This window comes from Myotis myotis, unplaced genomic scaffold (assembly GCF_014108235.1).
Source record: "Myotis myotis isolate mMyoMyo1 unplaced genomic scaffold, mMyoMyo1.p scaffold_m19_p_6, whole genome shotgun sequence".
Lineage (NCBI taxonomy): Eukaryota > Metazoa > Chordata > Mammalia > Chiroptera > Vespertilionidae > Myotis > Myotis myotis.
In genome coordinates this window covers 97160977-97176116 of record NW_023416368.1, presented here as the reverse complement: position 1 = coordinate 97176116, position 15140 = coordinate 97160977, and the positions used below count along the sequence as shown (strand labels likewise).

The following is a 15140-nucleotide window of genomic DNA, read 5'->3' as shown; positions in this document are numbered from 1 at the left end:
CAGCAATAACAGCTTTATGAAGAGAAAGAACAGGATACACTTGAGTTACTGATGCCTCCCCACCGCTTCAGGTCTCCACAGTGAGGCTGGCTTTTATAGCCCAGAAACACAAACACCCAAGGAAAGAAAACACCGTCACTACTGAGGGGACAACCCAAGGTGGCACCTACGGTACGAAGCCCAGTCACACCTAGGACCCTCCGGGGTCCTGAACGAGGCGATGGAGCTGCTGGGGGCCGGGCCATGGTTGAGCCAGCTTCCTCTGCCTGGCATCACTGCAGAGAGAGAGAGAGACAGGGAGAGAGAGAAAGAGACAGAGGGAGCTGCTGTCCTAAAATCCAGATGGCCATGCCCCAGTTCCACCACCACAGGCAGCTCCCCAAGGCTGAAGCCAAGCCTCCTATGATGATCACCCCACACCACCACCTACCAGCAGCTGATAACAAGCATTCCGAGTGAAATGGCACTTCCCAGCCCAGAGAAGGGGAGGGTGGGGGCTGCTGGCTCAGATCAGAGGGGGCACAAAGAACCCAGAGCCTCCAGGGCCTGGCCTCAGACATAGTGAGTGAGGACATGTAGGAAAAGAGTCAGATGGCCATCACCTTCCTGGGGACCCTGTGCTCCTGCACCCCACGGCCAGCTCCTGCCTGCAGAGTGCTAGGGTAGGACAAGGGCCCGGTGCTTCAATATTGGGGAGCAGCCCTGCCTCATGAAAGATCACCAGTAACATGGAGGCTGGGGCGTCTGCTGGATTACTCATCCTGAAATTCAGCCCCAAACAAAGGCCAGGCCTCGCCGTAAGCCCTCTCTTGGTAGCTAAAGGCTTTCAAGATGGGGCCAGGGCCCACCTGGAGCAGCATGCTAAGGCCCAGGTTGCGGTGCCTCCGCTCCAGCTCCGACAGGGCCTGCAGGAGGGACCTGAACCTCTCTGCAGGGTCAGCATCCTCATCTTCGGGGGACCCTTCCTCTTTTTCTGCCTCCTGCAGGAAGCGCTGTTCCTCCTCCACAAAGAAAGCCCGGAGCTTCTTGTAGTCGGTCAGGGCCTTCTTCCTGCGGTCCATCACGTGTCCCTGCAGGGCAGGTGGCAGGGAAGGACACCTGTGTCCTGGGCTGCACCCAGGACCCCAGCCCCATGCTGACCACTTCAAGGAGAAAAGGTTTGCTACCGAGGGCTCAGTTCCTTCCCAAGGCCCTGCCAGGTAGAGTCAAGAGGACATACATACCCATGTCCCCTCATTCCCACAGACCCAGGTCCACTCCTACTTGCCTTCCACACAGCAGCAGCAGACTCGGCCTGGCCATGCAGGTCCCGGGCATCATTCAGATCTTTCCTCATGATCTCCACAGACCCCTTATTCTCCTGGGAAGAGAAGCTGGTTACCAGGTGGGTGACCACCCCTGAAGGTCTGGGACACCCCTCCCTTAGCCCAATCCAGGGGACATCACACCTCCGGAGTTTACTAAAGATCTGACTATCCAGAAGGTCCCACTGAACGGTCCCGGCCCGCCAGACTCATCAAACAGGCTGCAGGTACCAGAGGGGTCTTAGTGACCCCCCTAAGCTTGCTCCCGGAAGGAGCCTCTTAGAAAATCCTGTGCTAAGAATCTAACCAAATAACTGGACATGCGTGTCCCCTCAGTTTCCAGTGTTACTGTCACTAGCTCTGGGATGGATATTTGCCAAAAATAGTCACCATATCCTTTTCAGAAGGAATGGCCCTGGCAGGGCCACTCTAGGAATCCCACAAGACCCTGCACGTGCCCCCTTGGGGGTGAGCACGGCCTCTCCCAGGGCCCATTAGGCATGTCACTGGCTGTGCACTGACCAGGTGGGTGGGAAGAGCCCCCAGCAGGAGGAGAATCCAGCTAGTCGGGCTGGCTACTCTCTCATAAATTACCCTGAGCGCCCACAACCTAAAAGGGTGGGTCCCTGGGTTGCCAGTTGGCGGGTTTCCACCCAGGGTCAGATACCACATGCCGTGCGGATAAGGTGCCAGAACAAAGTAAATGGAGAGGCTCAGGGCGGGCTAAGAGGGGATGAGAAGTGTGTGGGAGGGGCGGGGCCTGGAACAGGGAGGGGCCTTATCTGCTTCAGAGGGTTCACCCGTGGGGGGCAGGCTGCCACCGGGTTAGGTCATGCAAGGAGGAGGGGCAGGAAGGCCTAGAGAACTAGGCACAGGGGCGGACCCCACAGCAGGACACCGTGGGGGCGGGGGGGGGGGGGGAGGAAGGAGAGCCCAAAGGGGAAAGGGTGGGCAGGAGAAGATGGGGAGGCCCACAGACACCTTCCGGGGGTGGGGGGGGGGGGATCCGATAACAGGGCACTGCCCGGAGGTCGGGGAAGGTGGTCAGGGCGCCGTCCCGGGGCAGGGACCGGGGTCGGGAAGGGGGTAGCAGCGCACAGGCACCGCTCCGGCGCACCTTGCCGCGCAGCACCTTCCTCCAGCGGGGCTCCCACTCGGGTGGCTCGGGCCCCGCCGCCATTCGGCAGGCGGCGCACAGCGGACCCCCGTCGACGCGACACAGCAGCTGCAGCGCCGCCTCCGAGGCCGCGCCGTCGCGCGTGGGTGCGGCGGCCGCCTCCTCGAGCGCCAGCAGGCGGCGGCTGAGCGGCGGGCGGCCGGGCTCCACAGCGCGCTGCCAGCAGTCATCGGCGCACTCGGGGCAAGGGAAGGGCCCGTCCTCCTCGGCCCAGAAGCGCACCACGCACGCCCGGCAGAAGCGGTGGCCGCAGTCGGCGCGCACCGGCTCGCGGGGCGCGCGCTGGCACAGGGCGCAGGCGGCCTCGGCGGGGCCCGCGGGGAGCGCCAGGGCTGCGGCGGGTACCCTTGGAGAGGGCGAGGGGGAGAGGCCGGAGAGCGCAGACCGGGATGGGGGCCAGACGGAAAGCGCAGACGTTGCGCTGGACCGAAACAAGGATGCCGACCAGGATGCGCAGGGCGGGAACGGACTGGACGCTGCACGCACGGTCCTGGCAGTGGTGTACGCCACCCGCGGGTCCTGTCAACGGAGCGCTTCACTCTGGCTGGTGGGTCGTCCACTTTGTCGCACCCCGAAATCATACAGGGATTTTCGCTTCCCCTATAAATGGCTCATGGGCGAGAGAGAAGCCAAGTTTTATTATTTGGAGAGTATTTAAAAGTCTTTTGTCAGCTACTAGGACCTGAGCGGCAAGCACCCCACCCCTGCCACACACGACAGCAACCCCTCCCCCACCACGCGCACGCAAGCGCGGTGCGCTGTGCTCGCGGGGCTGGAGGAAGTGCTGAAAATGGTCTGCGCGTCGGTCCTCAGAACCACGGTTCTGCGCGCCCCTCACCCCCAGCGCGCCCCTCCTCCGGTGAACTGTTCGCGCTGCCCCCAGTGAGGACAGTTCATTGATTCAGAATATCTAGGACATCCCACGGATACTGGCCCCTGGATATTCGTTAGCTTTTCTTTAGGAAAAACAAAAAAGTTTGGGGGAGGAACAATCTGTTTCCTTTGAACACAAGCAAGCACCCAGTTTAAAAAAAAAAATCACGGGCTGGGCTGGTGGCTCAGTGATTGAGCGTGGACCCAGGAACCAAGAGGTCCCCAGTTCTATTCCCAATCAGGGCACGTGCGCATCTCCAGTAGGGGGCAGTCAATCCATGTTTTTTCCTCACAAGTTTTTATCTCTATCCCTCTCCCTCTCTAAAATCAATAAGAAAAACGTTTTTAAAAAAGAATACATTATGAGCCTAAAATAATCTGCATGGCACTTACTATGTGATTTTTAAATTTTTAAAAAATGAATTTACTCTCCCACACTGCTGGAGGCTAAGACCAATAAGCAGTTAACACACAAATGCGGGAAGTCCGTTAGAAGGCTGATGGACTTTGGTATTCAGCAAGGGCTGAAAATCAGCATAATATTGCCTGCTGCTGGCTGAATGGCTAAAGGCAAGCCCCTAACCTGATAATTCTTTTATTGTTTACCAAACTTTGCCATTTATATGTCTGTTTGCTTTGCTAAAGGGCAAATGTGTATTCTAGTAAATAAAAAGCAAAGGATATGGAGAAGTCAAGAGAGCTTCTCTGCTAGAGTGAAGCCTCTGCCTGGCTCCCCACGCATTTAAATTTATATTTCTTGTCTAGTATATCCATTTGTGCGCAGCCCCTTCTCCAGACCTTGAACCCTAGCTGCAAATGGATGCAGCGGTCACACCATACAAGTGCAAAACCTTTCAAAATACTGCTTTTTGGTTTTATGAGTTTTTAAAAATCAGATATAGACTTAAAAATGCACCGATTGGGAGTCATAAATGAGACTGGCAAACCTGTGGTGGACAATTAGACATGAGCAGAGCAAAGACTATATAGGCAGCGTACAGAAAGACACAGGGCAGAAAGCCCTGGGTGCCTAACAACTGGCAAAACTGGGAAAATAAGGACCTGGCTTCAAGGTAATCTTTCCTCCTCCAGCATAAAGCTGGTCATGTGGTTCAGACCCTCCCTGGCCTTTCCTCCCCTGGCCTGTCACTACTCATGTAGTAGATTCCTCCCTGCCTTGGAGGTGGAGCTGGGGAGCTGGAGAGTAGCCCTTAAGCATTGAGCACCCAGGACAATGAGTTTCTGACCCACATCAAATACCTCTAGGCCTTAGTTGCTTCTCAGCTCCAGGTCCAGAAAAGCAGCAAAATCATACAAGCCATGCCATGGCTGCCTCAGGACCACCTGCATTGACTAGTGACCACTGCCCTGGTACCAACCAAGCAGTGGAGACCTGGAAATCTGATGATATCTGCTAATATCCCATCCCCTCGTGCTACCATTACCTTTCTCCAGAACTCAAGTACTGAGGTTGCTGAACCAAGATTCAATCTGACTCCACCAGTCTAACACCTGATTCTGTTTTCACTGCCAACACAACCAATCAGTTCCAAGTATAACCTCAACCCCCTAACCCAGCGGTTCTCAACCTGTGGGTCGCGACCCCTTTGGCGGTCGAACGACCCTTTCACAGGGGTCGCCTAAGACCATCCTGCATATCAGATATTTACATTACGATTCATAATAGTAGCAACATTACAGTTAGGAAGTAGCGACGAAAATAATTTTATGGTTGGGTCACAACATGAGGAACTGTATTTAAAGGGCCAGAAGGTTGAGAACCACTGCCCTAACCCATGGTGTCTTGTGATTTTGCCCTATATAATCTGGAACCTTCACTCCACCAGGGAGTGGAGTCTTTCATAGCACTAGCTCCCCATCTGTGGATTGGCCAATTTAATATTAAATGTCTTCCATTCTACACTGCAAACTCCTGCTTGTGCATTTATTTTGGCCTGTGTGCACAGGCAGATGGACTCATATATTAGTTGGTATCACTAGTAAGAGGTCAATTTGAAATCATTGTGGTTGTGATTTATTATATATATATTTGAGCTTCACCTCAAATAAAGCTCTTAAAATCCTTAGAATTTCCTGTGATAAGAGTCATAAAGATGTCTTTGTTTGTGAATGAGGTGATTCTGTAAAGTCCTGAAGGATGGAGCTGGACATCAGGGGAACTAACCAGTGATTAGAGGGTTGAAAATTTCAGTCCCACCCCTCACCTTGGGGGAGAGGAGGGGCTAGAGATTGAATCTGTCACCAATGGCTAGTAATTTAATAAAGCTGCCACAAACTCCAAAAAGGATGGGTTTTGGAGAGCTGGGTTGGTGTATGTTAGGGTCACTGAAGAAGGAATGCATGATGCAAAAAGGGGTAAAGAATTATGAGCTTATTAGGTCATCTGGATACCAGATGGGCTGAGCCCCAAAACTCCCTCCTAAAGCCAGGGAGTCAGAGGTTTTAAAGGACTGTAGGCAGGCTTTTTCTGGGTAGAGAATTCTCTGGGTGGGTCCTGGGGAGGAAAGATAATGGTCTTAGCAAGTGTAATGTGGTCTTAGCAAGTGAAATTTTTGTCTAAGCAAAAGGGAATGTCCATTGTGAAGTGGTCTAAAGGTCAGGTCCCAGGTGAGGGATATTGATACAATTATTTGATCAGACTTAACATTCCAGCCTTTTTGTTTTGTAGAATAGAGATGAAGGTCTTATCTTCCGTAGTTACTTCCTGCTGAGGGGGGACGTGGAGATCATAGGGGATGGACTTTGATTGTAGTTGGCTGGAACACTGTATAGATTCCTCCTGGTTGGAGCGAGGGGTCGCAGCAGCATGGTTTCCCCAAGAGATTGGTTGGTGACGGCTTGAAAGTGGTCCTGTTGAGTGATTGGGAGGTAAAAGCTGCTCCTGAGGCTGCCACAGTGTCGCTTGTCTGGTTATGCTGCTTTTCTGGGCCTGGTGCTAACATACAACTGAGGCGGAGAGGTTATCTTTAGGGAGGGAAAGGTCAGGGGTCTAAGCTGCCTAGCCTGGATTTTCAGTGGACGTCCCTTCAGCACCTTGGGCAGGGCCCAGGTGGGGGGATCTTGAAGCATGGGCCCAGAGGAGGCTTAGCCCCTGACTTACCCTTGGTTGGAGGATCGGCATTTTGTTTGGGGTTTGTGAGAGCAGTGGCCAGGAACTGAAAGGCCTCCTGGGCCTCAGCCTTGACCTGATCTCACTTTTGTTTTTGGATTTGGGTCTCCTCGTCTCTATTATTACAGACCTTAAAGGCCAGGTTAAGGAGATCTTTTTGAGGGGCTTGTGAACGGGTATCCATTTTCAGAGTTTTTGGTGTATGTCAGGGGCTGATTGAGATATAAAATGGGTGTTCAGAAGAAGGGTTCCCTCTGGGCAAGTGGGATCTAGGGTTGTAAATTTCTGTGAGGTGGGAGAGGAAGAGAGCTGGGTTTTTGTCAGGGCCTTCAGTGATCTTAAGTTTGTCATAGTTGACTGCCTTATGGGCAGGCTTTTTGAGTCTGGCAATGAGACAGAGGATTATATGGCTACAGAGCTGACACCCTGGAGACTTGACCTGATAGTCCCATCTTCGGTCAGTTTGGGGGGCCGCATCAGCACCAACCAGGTGGGCCACTGCATCATGTCCATGGAGGGCACTGCCATGGTCCCAAGCTGCTCGCCAGACGTGCTTTCTCCTTTAGGCTTAGAGAGGAGAACAGGATGACACAGATGTTGTACCAGGTCAGGTCATAGGAGTGGGTCAGGTACTCAAATTCCTTAGTAAAGGTGGCGGCGTCTATGGAAAAAGACCTGAGACACCTCTCAATCTGTGTGAGGTTGGACATGGAAAATGGGATGTGTACCTGGACAATGCCCTCAGGCCCGGCCACCTCTCAGAGAGGAAGGATGGGAGCTGGAGCCTGTGCTGTCCCAGAACTAGTAAGAGAGGCCTTGGTAAGGAGGTTGAGGGGGTGGAAGAAGACAGGGGGTAGTCAGAGGAGGGACATAAGGAGGCGGATTCGAGGGACCCGGAATGACGCAGAGAATTGAGTGGTCGTAAGGGTCAAAGGGAGGATCTGAGGAACCCAACAGGCCGGGGAGGGATGGGTCAGAAACCCCAGGGAGTCAAGGTCTGAGGTCGGCAGGAGAGGCTTTGAGGGGAGAAGTAAGATTTGATAGGCAGAGCAGGTTTGACGCAGAGAAGGAGGATTACGGAATGTAAAGAAGACCTGGATGTAGGGAATCTTTGACCAGTGCAGTTACAAAAATTGTTTAAGTCCCAGAAAATGTTAAATAATTTAGTGTGAATAATTTAAATTGTAGATAAGATGCTTTGGCTGGACCGCCATGGAAAGGCTGAGTGTGTTAAGGTTACGGAGGTGACATCCCAGAGGAGTGCTGCTGTTGTTGTTGTTGTTGTTTTTTGGGGGGTGGCAGAAAAAAATTCCCTGTGATGCAAATTAGGAAGAGGAGGTAAGAAACAAAGGGAGACCTGGGGAGCAAGACTAAAGGGAGGGTGTCCTTGCCACCTATTCAGGCTCCAGAGAGAGGACAGTCTAATTTCTGTGGCAGGCATCCCCTGCAGCGAGGAAGACTGTGGGACCTGGTCTTGGGGCCGAAGCTGGACTGGGGAGGATTTCTGGCCTAGCGCTAGGTCTTTTGTCTGAGATGGCAAATCAGAAATCTGGAAGGGTGATCCAATTGTTACCTCCCGGAGGTGAAATGAGCTGGAATTGAGTGCGGGGTCAGCAATGGGAAGGAGAGGTCCCTGATCTGGCGTCCTCCTTGGCTGGTTCAGGAGGGCCCATACGGAGAGAGGCCAGTGATCATGCCACCCGAGTAGGATTTGGAGGTAAGCTCAGGTCAAGCTGCCGCTGCCTACCACTCTCTGAGTACCAAACTCCTGGTGACCGAAGCCAGAGAGATGGCTTCCCATCCTCAGAATCCTCCCAGGTTTCAGCACCAAATGTTAGAGTCTCCAAAGGAGGAATGCACAAGGCCAAAGTGGTAAGGGATTATAAACTTTTAGGTCATCTGGAAAACCAGATGGGCTGAGCCTGAAAAATGGCGCCAGCACCCAAAAACAGGGAGTCAGAGGTTTTAAAGGACTCTAGGCAGGCGTTTTCTGGGCGGAGAATTCTCTGTGCAGGTCCTGAGGGGAAAAATAATGGTCTTAGCAAGTGGAATGTGGTCTTAAGTGGAATGTGGTCTTAAGTGAAATGTAGTCTAAGGAAAAGGAAATATCCATTGTGAAGTGGTCTAAAGGTCAGTTCTCAGGGGAGGGGGTGTTGGTTTAATTATTTGGTCAGACCTCACAGTAGACATGTGGAACTGCAGGGAGAGTGCTGGGCTCAGAGAGCATGGAAGCCCCGCCCCCTTCCCCCAACCTTGCCCTGTACATCTCTTCTATCTGCCTGTACCTGAGTTATATCCTCCTATCTAATAATAGAGAAACATGGTAATTAACTGTAACTTCGCTACCCTTCCCATTGGCTAATCAGCGAGATATGCAAATTAGCTGCCACCCAAGATGGCGGCCGACAGCCAGGCAGCTGAAGCAAACAGGAGGCTTGCTTGCTCCAGCGATGGAGGAAGCCAAGGTTCCCCGCCTGCCACTGCTGGCCTCTGAGCTTGCACTCTAAGCAACTATGTTGCAATTATAGAAGCTAAACAATCCCCAGAAACCTGCTTTCAGCCGTCAGAGCTGGAGCGAGCAGGACTGCAACAGTGTTACAATTATAGAACCCAAACAAAGTCCAGATACCTGCTTTCAGCAGCCGAGGTCTCAGAGCTGGATGGAGCTGAACCTCAGAGCTAAAGCCGGCTCTCAGCTCCAGTGAGAGCCATAGAAGGTAAATAAATCCCAGAATAAAAAAAAGAAAGAAAAAAAGGAGAGGTTGGGGGCTTTAGTCACCCACCAGCCTGAAAACAGCCCTCAGCCCCTCACCCAGACTGGCCAGGCACCCCAGTGGGGACCCCCACCCTGAAGGGGGTGTGACCAGCTGCAAACAGCCATCATCCCCTCATCCAGGCTGGCCAGGCACCCAAGCGGGACCCCCACCCTGATCCAGGACACCCTTCAGGGCAAACCAGCTGGCCCCGACCCGTGCACCAGGCCTCTATCCTATATAGTCAAAAGGTATTATACAAACTGACCCTAACAGCAGAAAGACTGGGAATGACTGGTCACTATGACACACACTGACCACCAGGGGGCAGACTCTCAATGTAGGAGCTGCCCTCTGGTGGTCAGGTCGCTCTCACATGGGAGGAGCTCTGCTCAGCCACAAGCCAGGCTGATGGCTGCCAGTACAGCGGTGGTGGTGGGAGCCTCTCCTGCCTCCTCAGCAGCACTAAGGATGTCCAACTGCTGGCAAGTGGACATCCCCTGAGGGCTGCTGGGCTGCCAGAGGGATGTCTGATTGCCATCTTAGGCCCAATCACCCAGGGAGCGGGCCTAAGCCAGCAGGTGGTCATCCCCTGAGGGGTCCCAGACTGCGAGAGGGCACAGGCTGGGCTGAGGGACACCCCCGCCAAGTGCACAAAGTTTTTGTGCACTGGGCCTCTAGTAATGTTATATGATCTTTTGGTAAAATAAGTTTGACAACCTTCCCAGGGTTTGAATTTTTTTTTTTTTATCTAAGTATATTTTATTGATTTTTTACAGAGAGGAAGGGAGAGGGATAGAGAGTTAGAAACATCGATGAGAAAGAAACATCGATCAGCTGCCTCCTGCACACCCCCAACTAGAGATGTGCCTGCAACCAAGGTACATGCCCTTGACCAGAATCGAACCTGGGACCCTCCAGTCCCCAGGCCAACGCTCTATCCACTGAGCCAAGCCGGCCAGGGCCCAGGGTTTGAATTTTAAGAAACATTTTCTTGACCTAGAATTGGCTTTAGGTCTTTCCAATAAGTCCTGGAATGCCTCAAGGTTTGTTTTCTCTCATGAAGGAAAATTTTCTGCTTAATGTACATGGGAAGCTTTGTCAAATAAATAACTATATATACTTTCATTTATAACTCTAATTGTTATTCTGAAATATTGTGTTTTTCAGAAAGGACAAGATTCCATGTCACTGGAATTATAATCAAATCCATAACCATGTCATTTTAGAGACAGTCATTGTTTTGTTATAATGCATTTGGAAAAATGTTACATCTTCGGAGGGATCCATGGTAAGGACTTTGACATTTTCAGATTATCCTATTCGAACTAGATGAAAGTTATTAGAACTCTATAGACTATCTGGATTTACAAAAGTGCTACCAGGAAAAATCAGGAGAAACAAAAAATTATGGGGCTGAATGAACCAAAAATAATTATATAGTTCTTATAACTTTTGTTGAAAGTATTTCCAATTCTTAAAGTTTTTGTTTTTCAGTATAAGGAAGCATTTTTAAGGCAATTTGGTAAATTATATATTTTTCCCTCTACCTTATCCCTCCAGAATTGGACAACTCTTAATGAGTGAGTCATGACAATATGTTTATTTGCATGAATAAGAACTATTACCAATTGTGGTTTTATTAACCAAGACTTTGGAATGTCATGTCTAACATGCCTGGACTCTGGATATCACCAGAAAGTTTTAAGGAATGAAGCCAATAAGAGCACCTTGGAGAAAGCCTGGTACCTTGCTTGGTAAGGTGGTTCATGGAAGTCTTTCCAGGTAAGGAGCAAAGGTTGCTTTCCTGAGATGGCAAGGAAGGAACCTCAAGACATCATTGGGGTCATCAACTTGAGGAATTCACCCAACTCTACAGGTATTGCAGGCAAACCTGACGGCAGCTAGGTGGCTCAGCTTCTTTGCTCTGCACAATTAATGAAACTTGTTCATGAGATTCCAGCAAAGCATACTTTTTACAAATAGCTTATGTGATCAACTTATTCTTATTGTGTTCATGCAAACGATCAGGCCAAATTGTAACTAGACTTAGTACAGTAAATAGCCCTAGCACTTTGGCTCAGTGAATAAGTGCCAGCCTGCAGGTGGAAGGGTCCTGGGTTTGATTCTGGTCAAGGGCACATGTCCGGGCTACTAGCTCTGGAGGGCATGCAGGAAGCAGCTGAATCAATTATTCCCTCTCATCATTGATGTTTCTATCTCTCTCTCTCTCCCTCTCCCTTCCTCTCTGAAATAAATAAAAATATATTTTTAAAAATACAGTAAATAAATTGGTCTTAATTTGGTTCTTTAATAAAAATGAGGGTGATTTTAGAGGGAAAATTTTTGTTTCAATAGGGAATTATTAGAACTGAATTTTTTTTCCTTCCACCAGACTATTTGTCATAATTGTTGCTGTTCTAACTTTTGCCCAATAATACTAAATTTTATAACACAGCTTGTCTCCACCAGGTTACAAAGCCCTACTCACACTTAGGAAATACCACTTCTAGACACCATTGCTACCTCCTTCCATGCCCAGGCCTCATTGTACCTCTGACAGAGAGCAAGGATCTCTTGGCTCTGAAAGAAAATTTTGTCTCTCCTCAGCTTGATGCAGCTACAGAAGAGAGCCTACACCCCTTTTTCATGCAATAATTCAGAGCCAAGATTCTTGAGAGGATGTGGTAGACAGTTAGACAGACATAAGCAGAGCAAGAACAATGGGTCAACCGGAGGAGAAATGGATGGGACCCTGAGACATGATTCTCACAAATCCAACTGCTCTGAAGCTGGCAATGGAGGAACCTGCGTAGAACTGACCTTTACATTTTGCCTAGTAGGAGTTGGGATACCTATTGCTAATATATGGAATTATTCACATGCAGGGTTATATGTTGGGACCCACTGTCTGGGAAAAAGATGCAGTAGTTCCTTGTGGCAAATGTCTGACTTTTATTGAGTGTTCTAGTTACTGTCTTTAAGTATCTAATAACTACAATATGAATTGTTCTGATAATTTCACCTTCTCTTATAGTAATGGAAATACTAAGCTGCTAACTGGTTGGTTTCTGATATGTGGGGTAACAATTTATCCCTGCTAGCAGCCTGGGGGGAGGGCTCTTTCTTAGGACTACTGACTGTCTTTATGCCTCAGAAACATCACAGGGTCTGAACCAAAGGGACCGTCTCAAGCTCATGGCACCAGACTGCAATGACGATCTCCACCTGGGTAGCCCTGCTAAAGACATTGCTTTAACCATTTTTGTTATGCTGGTAATGGTAGGCTCCCTTAATGTAGAAGTGACCCGGAAGGCTTGTAGCATGGTAAAAGCCCTGAATGTCACTTTCAGGCCTATACACAGGCTAAATCAAGAGCTGAGCCAAGAGAGGGAGGCAGTTCTAGAAAAGCAGGCAGCAAGAAAGACACTGGGCTGAATCGGTTTGGCTCAGTGGACAGAGCGTCGGCCTGCAGACTGAAGGGGCCAGGTTTGATTCCAGTCAAGGGCATGTACATCCCCAGTAGGGGGCGTGCAGGAGGCAGCTGATCGATCTCTCTCATCAATGTTTCTAACTCTCTATCCCTCTCCCTTCTTCTCTGTAAAAAATCAATAAAATATATTTTTAAAAAAGAAAAAAAAAAGAAAGACATTGGGATTCCAGACTCGCTGGCCACAGGCTCCTGTGAACCCTGGAGTGCACTCCCCTCCCACTAACTCACAACTGCAGCTACAGGCCCTGCACAATTTGGCAACTGGATCCTTCAGTGAGTCTCGGAGTGCGCCCCGCCTGCCAAGCCTGCCACTTCGGCCATAGGCCCCATGCATCTCGACGCCTGAACCCTTTGGTGAGAGCAAAAATGCGGAGACAAAGAAACAACTGCCAAAGGAAAGGAAAGGAGTGGGGGGGATTGCCAAAAAAGTAACTAAATGAAACAGAGGCTGCAATATGTCAGAAAAAAATTCAGAGTAAGGATCATACAGTTCCTAAGCTGGCTAGATGAGAAAATCAACAACTTATGTAAGAAAAGAGAGGAAATCAAGAATGATATTGCTACAATAAAAAACACAATGGAAGGTTTCAACAGTATATTAGAAGAAGAGGAGGACTGAATTAGTGAGTTAGAATACATAGTAGAAAACACCAATCTGAACAGCAATTGGAGAAAAAATTAGAAAGCAGAAGGAGAGCCTAACGGAGCTTTGGGACAATATGAAATGAATAATAGGGGTGTGAGAAGGACAAGAAGAGGAGCAAGGATTAGAAAACCTATTTGAAGAAATACTGACAGAAAACTTCCCTGATTTGGGGAAGAAAAAAAGTCACATAAGCCCAGAGAGTCCCAAACAAGATGAACCCAAAAAGACCCACACCAAGACATGTCATAATTACAATGGCAAACATTAATGACAAAGAGAGAATCTTAAAAGCTGTAAGAGAGAGACAGAGTGTTACCTACAAGGGATCTCCTATTAGACTATCAACTGATTTCTCAACAGAAACACATCAGGCAATAAGGGAATGGAATGAAGTATACAAAGTGATGCAAAGCAAGGGACTGAATCCAAGAATACTCTATCCAGCAAGGTTATCATTCAAAATTGAAGGGGAAATCAGGAGCTTTGCAGACAAAAAAAAAGGGCTAAGGAAGTTTATCACTAAAAAGGCAGCAATGCAAGAAATGCTAAAGGAACTATTATAAAAAGAAGAAATAGCCCTAACCGGTTTGGCTCAGTGGATAGAGCATCCGCCTGTGGACTGAAAGGTCCCTGGTTTGATTCCAGTCAAGGGCATGTACGTTGATTGTGGGCACATCCCCAGTGGGCAGTGTGCAGGAGGCAGCTGATTGATGTTTCTCTCTCATCGATGTTTCTAACTCTCTATCCCTCTCCCTTCCTCTCTGTAAAAAATCAATAAAATATATTTTTTTTTAAAAAAAGGGGGAGGGAAGCTTCCTCCATGTTAAAAAAAAAAAAGAAGAAGAAGAAGAAGAAGAAATAGAAAGGGAAGAAGGAACACAGGCATAAAGAATAAAAATGGCTACAAACAAGTACCTATCAATAATAACCTTAAAAATAAATGGATTAATTGCTCCAATCAAAAGACATCAGTGGCCCTAACTGGTTTGGCTCAGTGGATAAAGCATTTACCTGCAGACTGAAGATTTGTCATATAAGATTTTTATTGTGTCTATTCCCACTTTGCTGAGAGTTTTTATCCAGAAAGGATATAATGTATGGTAGCAATCATCTCAGGTAGAAACTGTAGTTTAACTCTAACCCTGCTGTCTGGTTTCTGTACTTATTTGCTTGCTAAAATAATAGAAAAGTTATTTAGATTTTCTGAATTATATAACTCATCCCAATCAATTGAATACCCTATTGATTGTAATGTGAATATCCCATCGGTTGTGGTCATACTGGTCTTAGAAAGCACATTTTCCTTTACCTGGAAAGGACAGCACAATTATCCCAAGGTCAGAGGGCTCCGGATAATGTGCCCCTGTTGACTCAGTGGTCCTGAGACCCAAGGGCTCTAGACAATGTGTTTCTGTCAATTCAGTGGTTCGCAGACCCAAAACTATAATTTAGATAACATGCTTAAGTAAAACTGCTTCTGCTTCTGTAAACTGCTTTTTTGCAAACCAGGTTCCTCATTCCAAATCTTGGGATGTAACCAATGCCTTTGTGATCTTTGCCTATATAAATCTGGCGTTGGGGCTGGGGCGGACACCATGAGATCTGGGAGAGCGAAATGACCCCTCATAGTCCTGGATTTGCAATAAATGTGACTCTTTAATTTGACTTCTTGAGGCATCCTCGTGTTATTTGCAGGGTACATTACAACAGTATTGGGCCCTAGCTAGTTTGGCCTAGAGACCCTACCTGTGCACGAATTTCATG

General features: G+C 48.9%; 1 protein-coding gene across 1 annotated transcript; it reads right to left on the bottom strand.

The window, feature by feature from the left end:
- Window positions 1-281: 281 nt before the first annotated feature.
- On the bottom strand, window positions 282-7194 carry RNF187 (ring finger protein 187). Its single transcript, XM_036314074.1, is given in 6 exon segments — window positions 282-1070; window positions 1268-1360; window positions 2422-2840; window positions 2843-2881; window positions 2884-3000; window positions 7035-7194. Coding segments are annotated over 6 exon segments (1146 nt in total). The 3' UTR covers window positions 282-752.
- Window positions 7195-15140: the final 7946 nt, after the last annotated feature.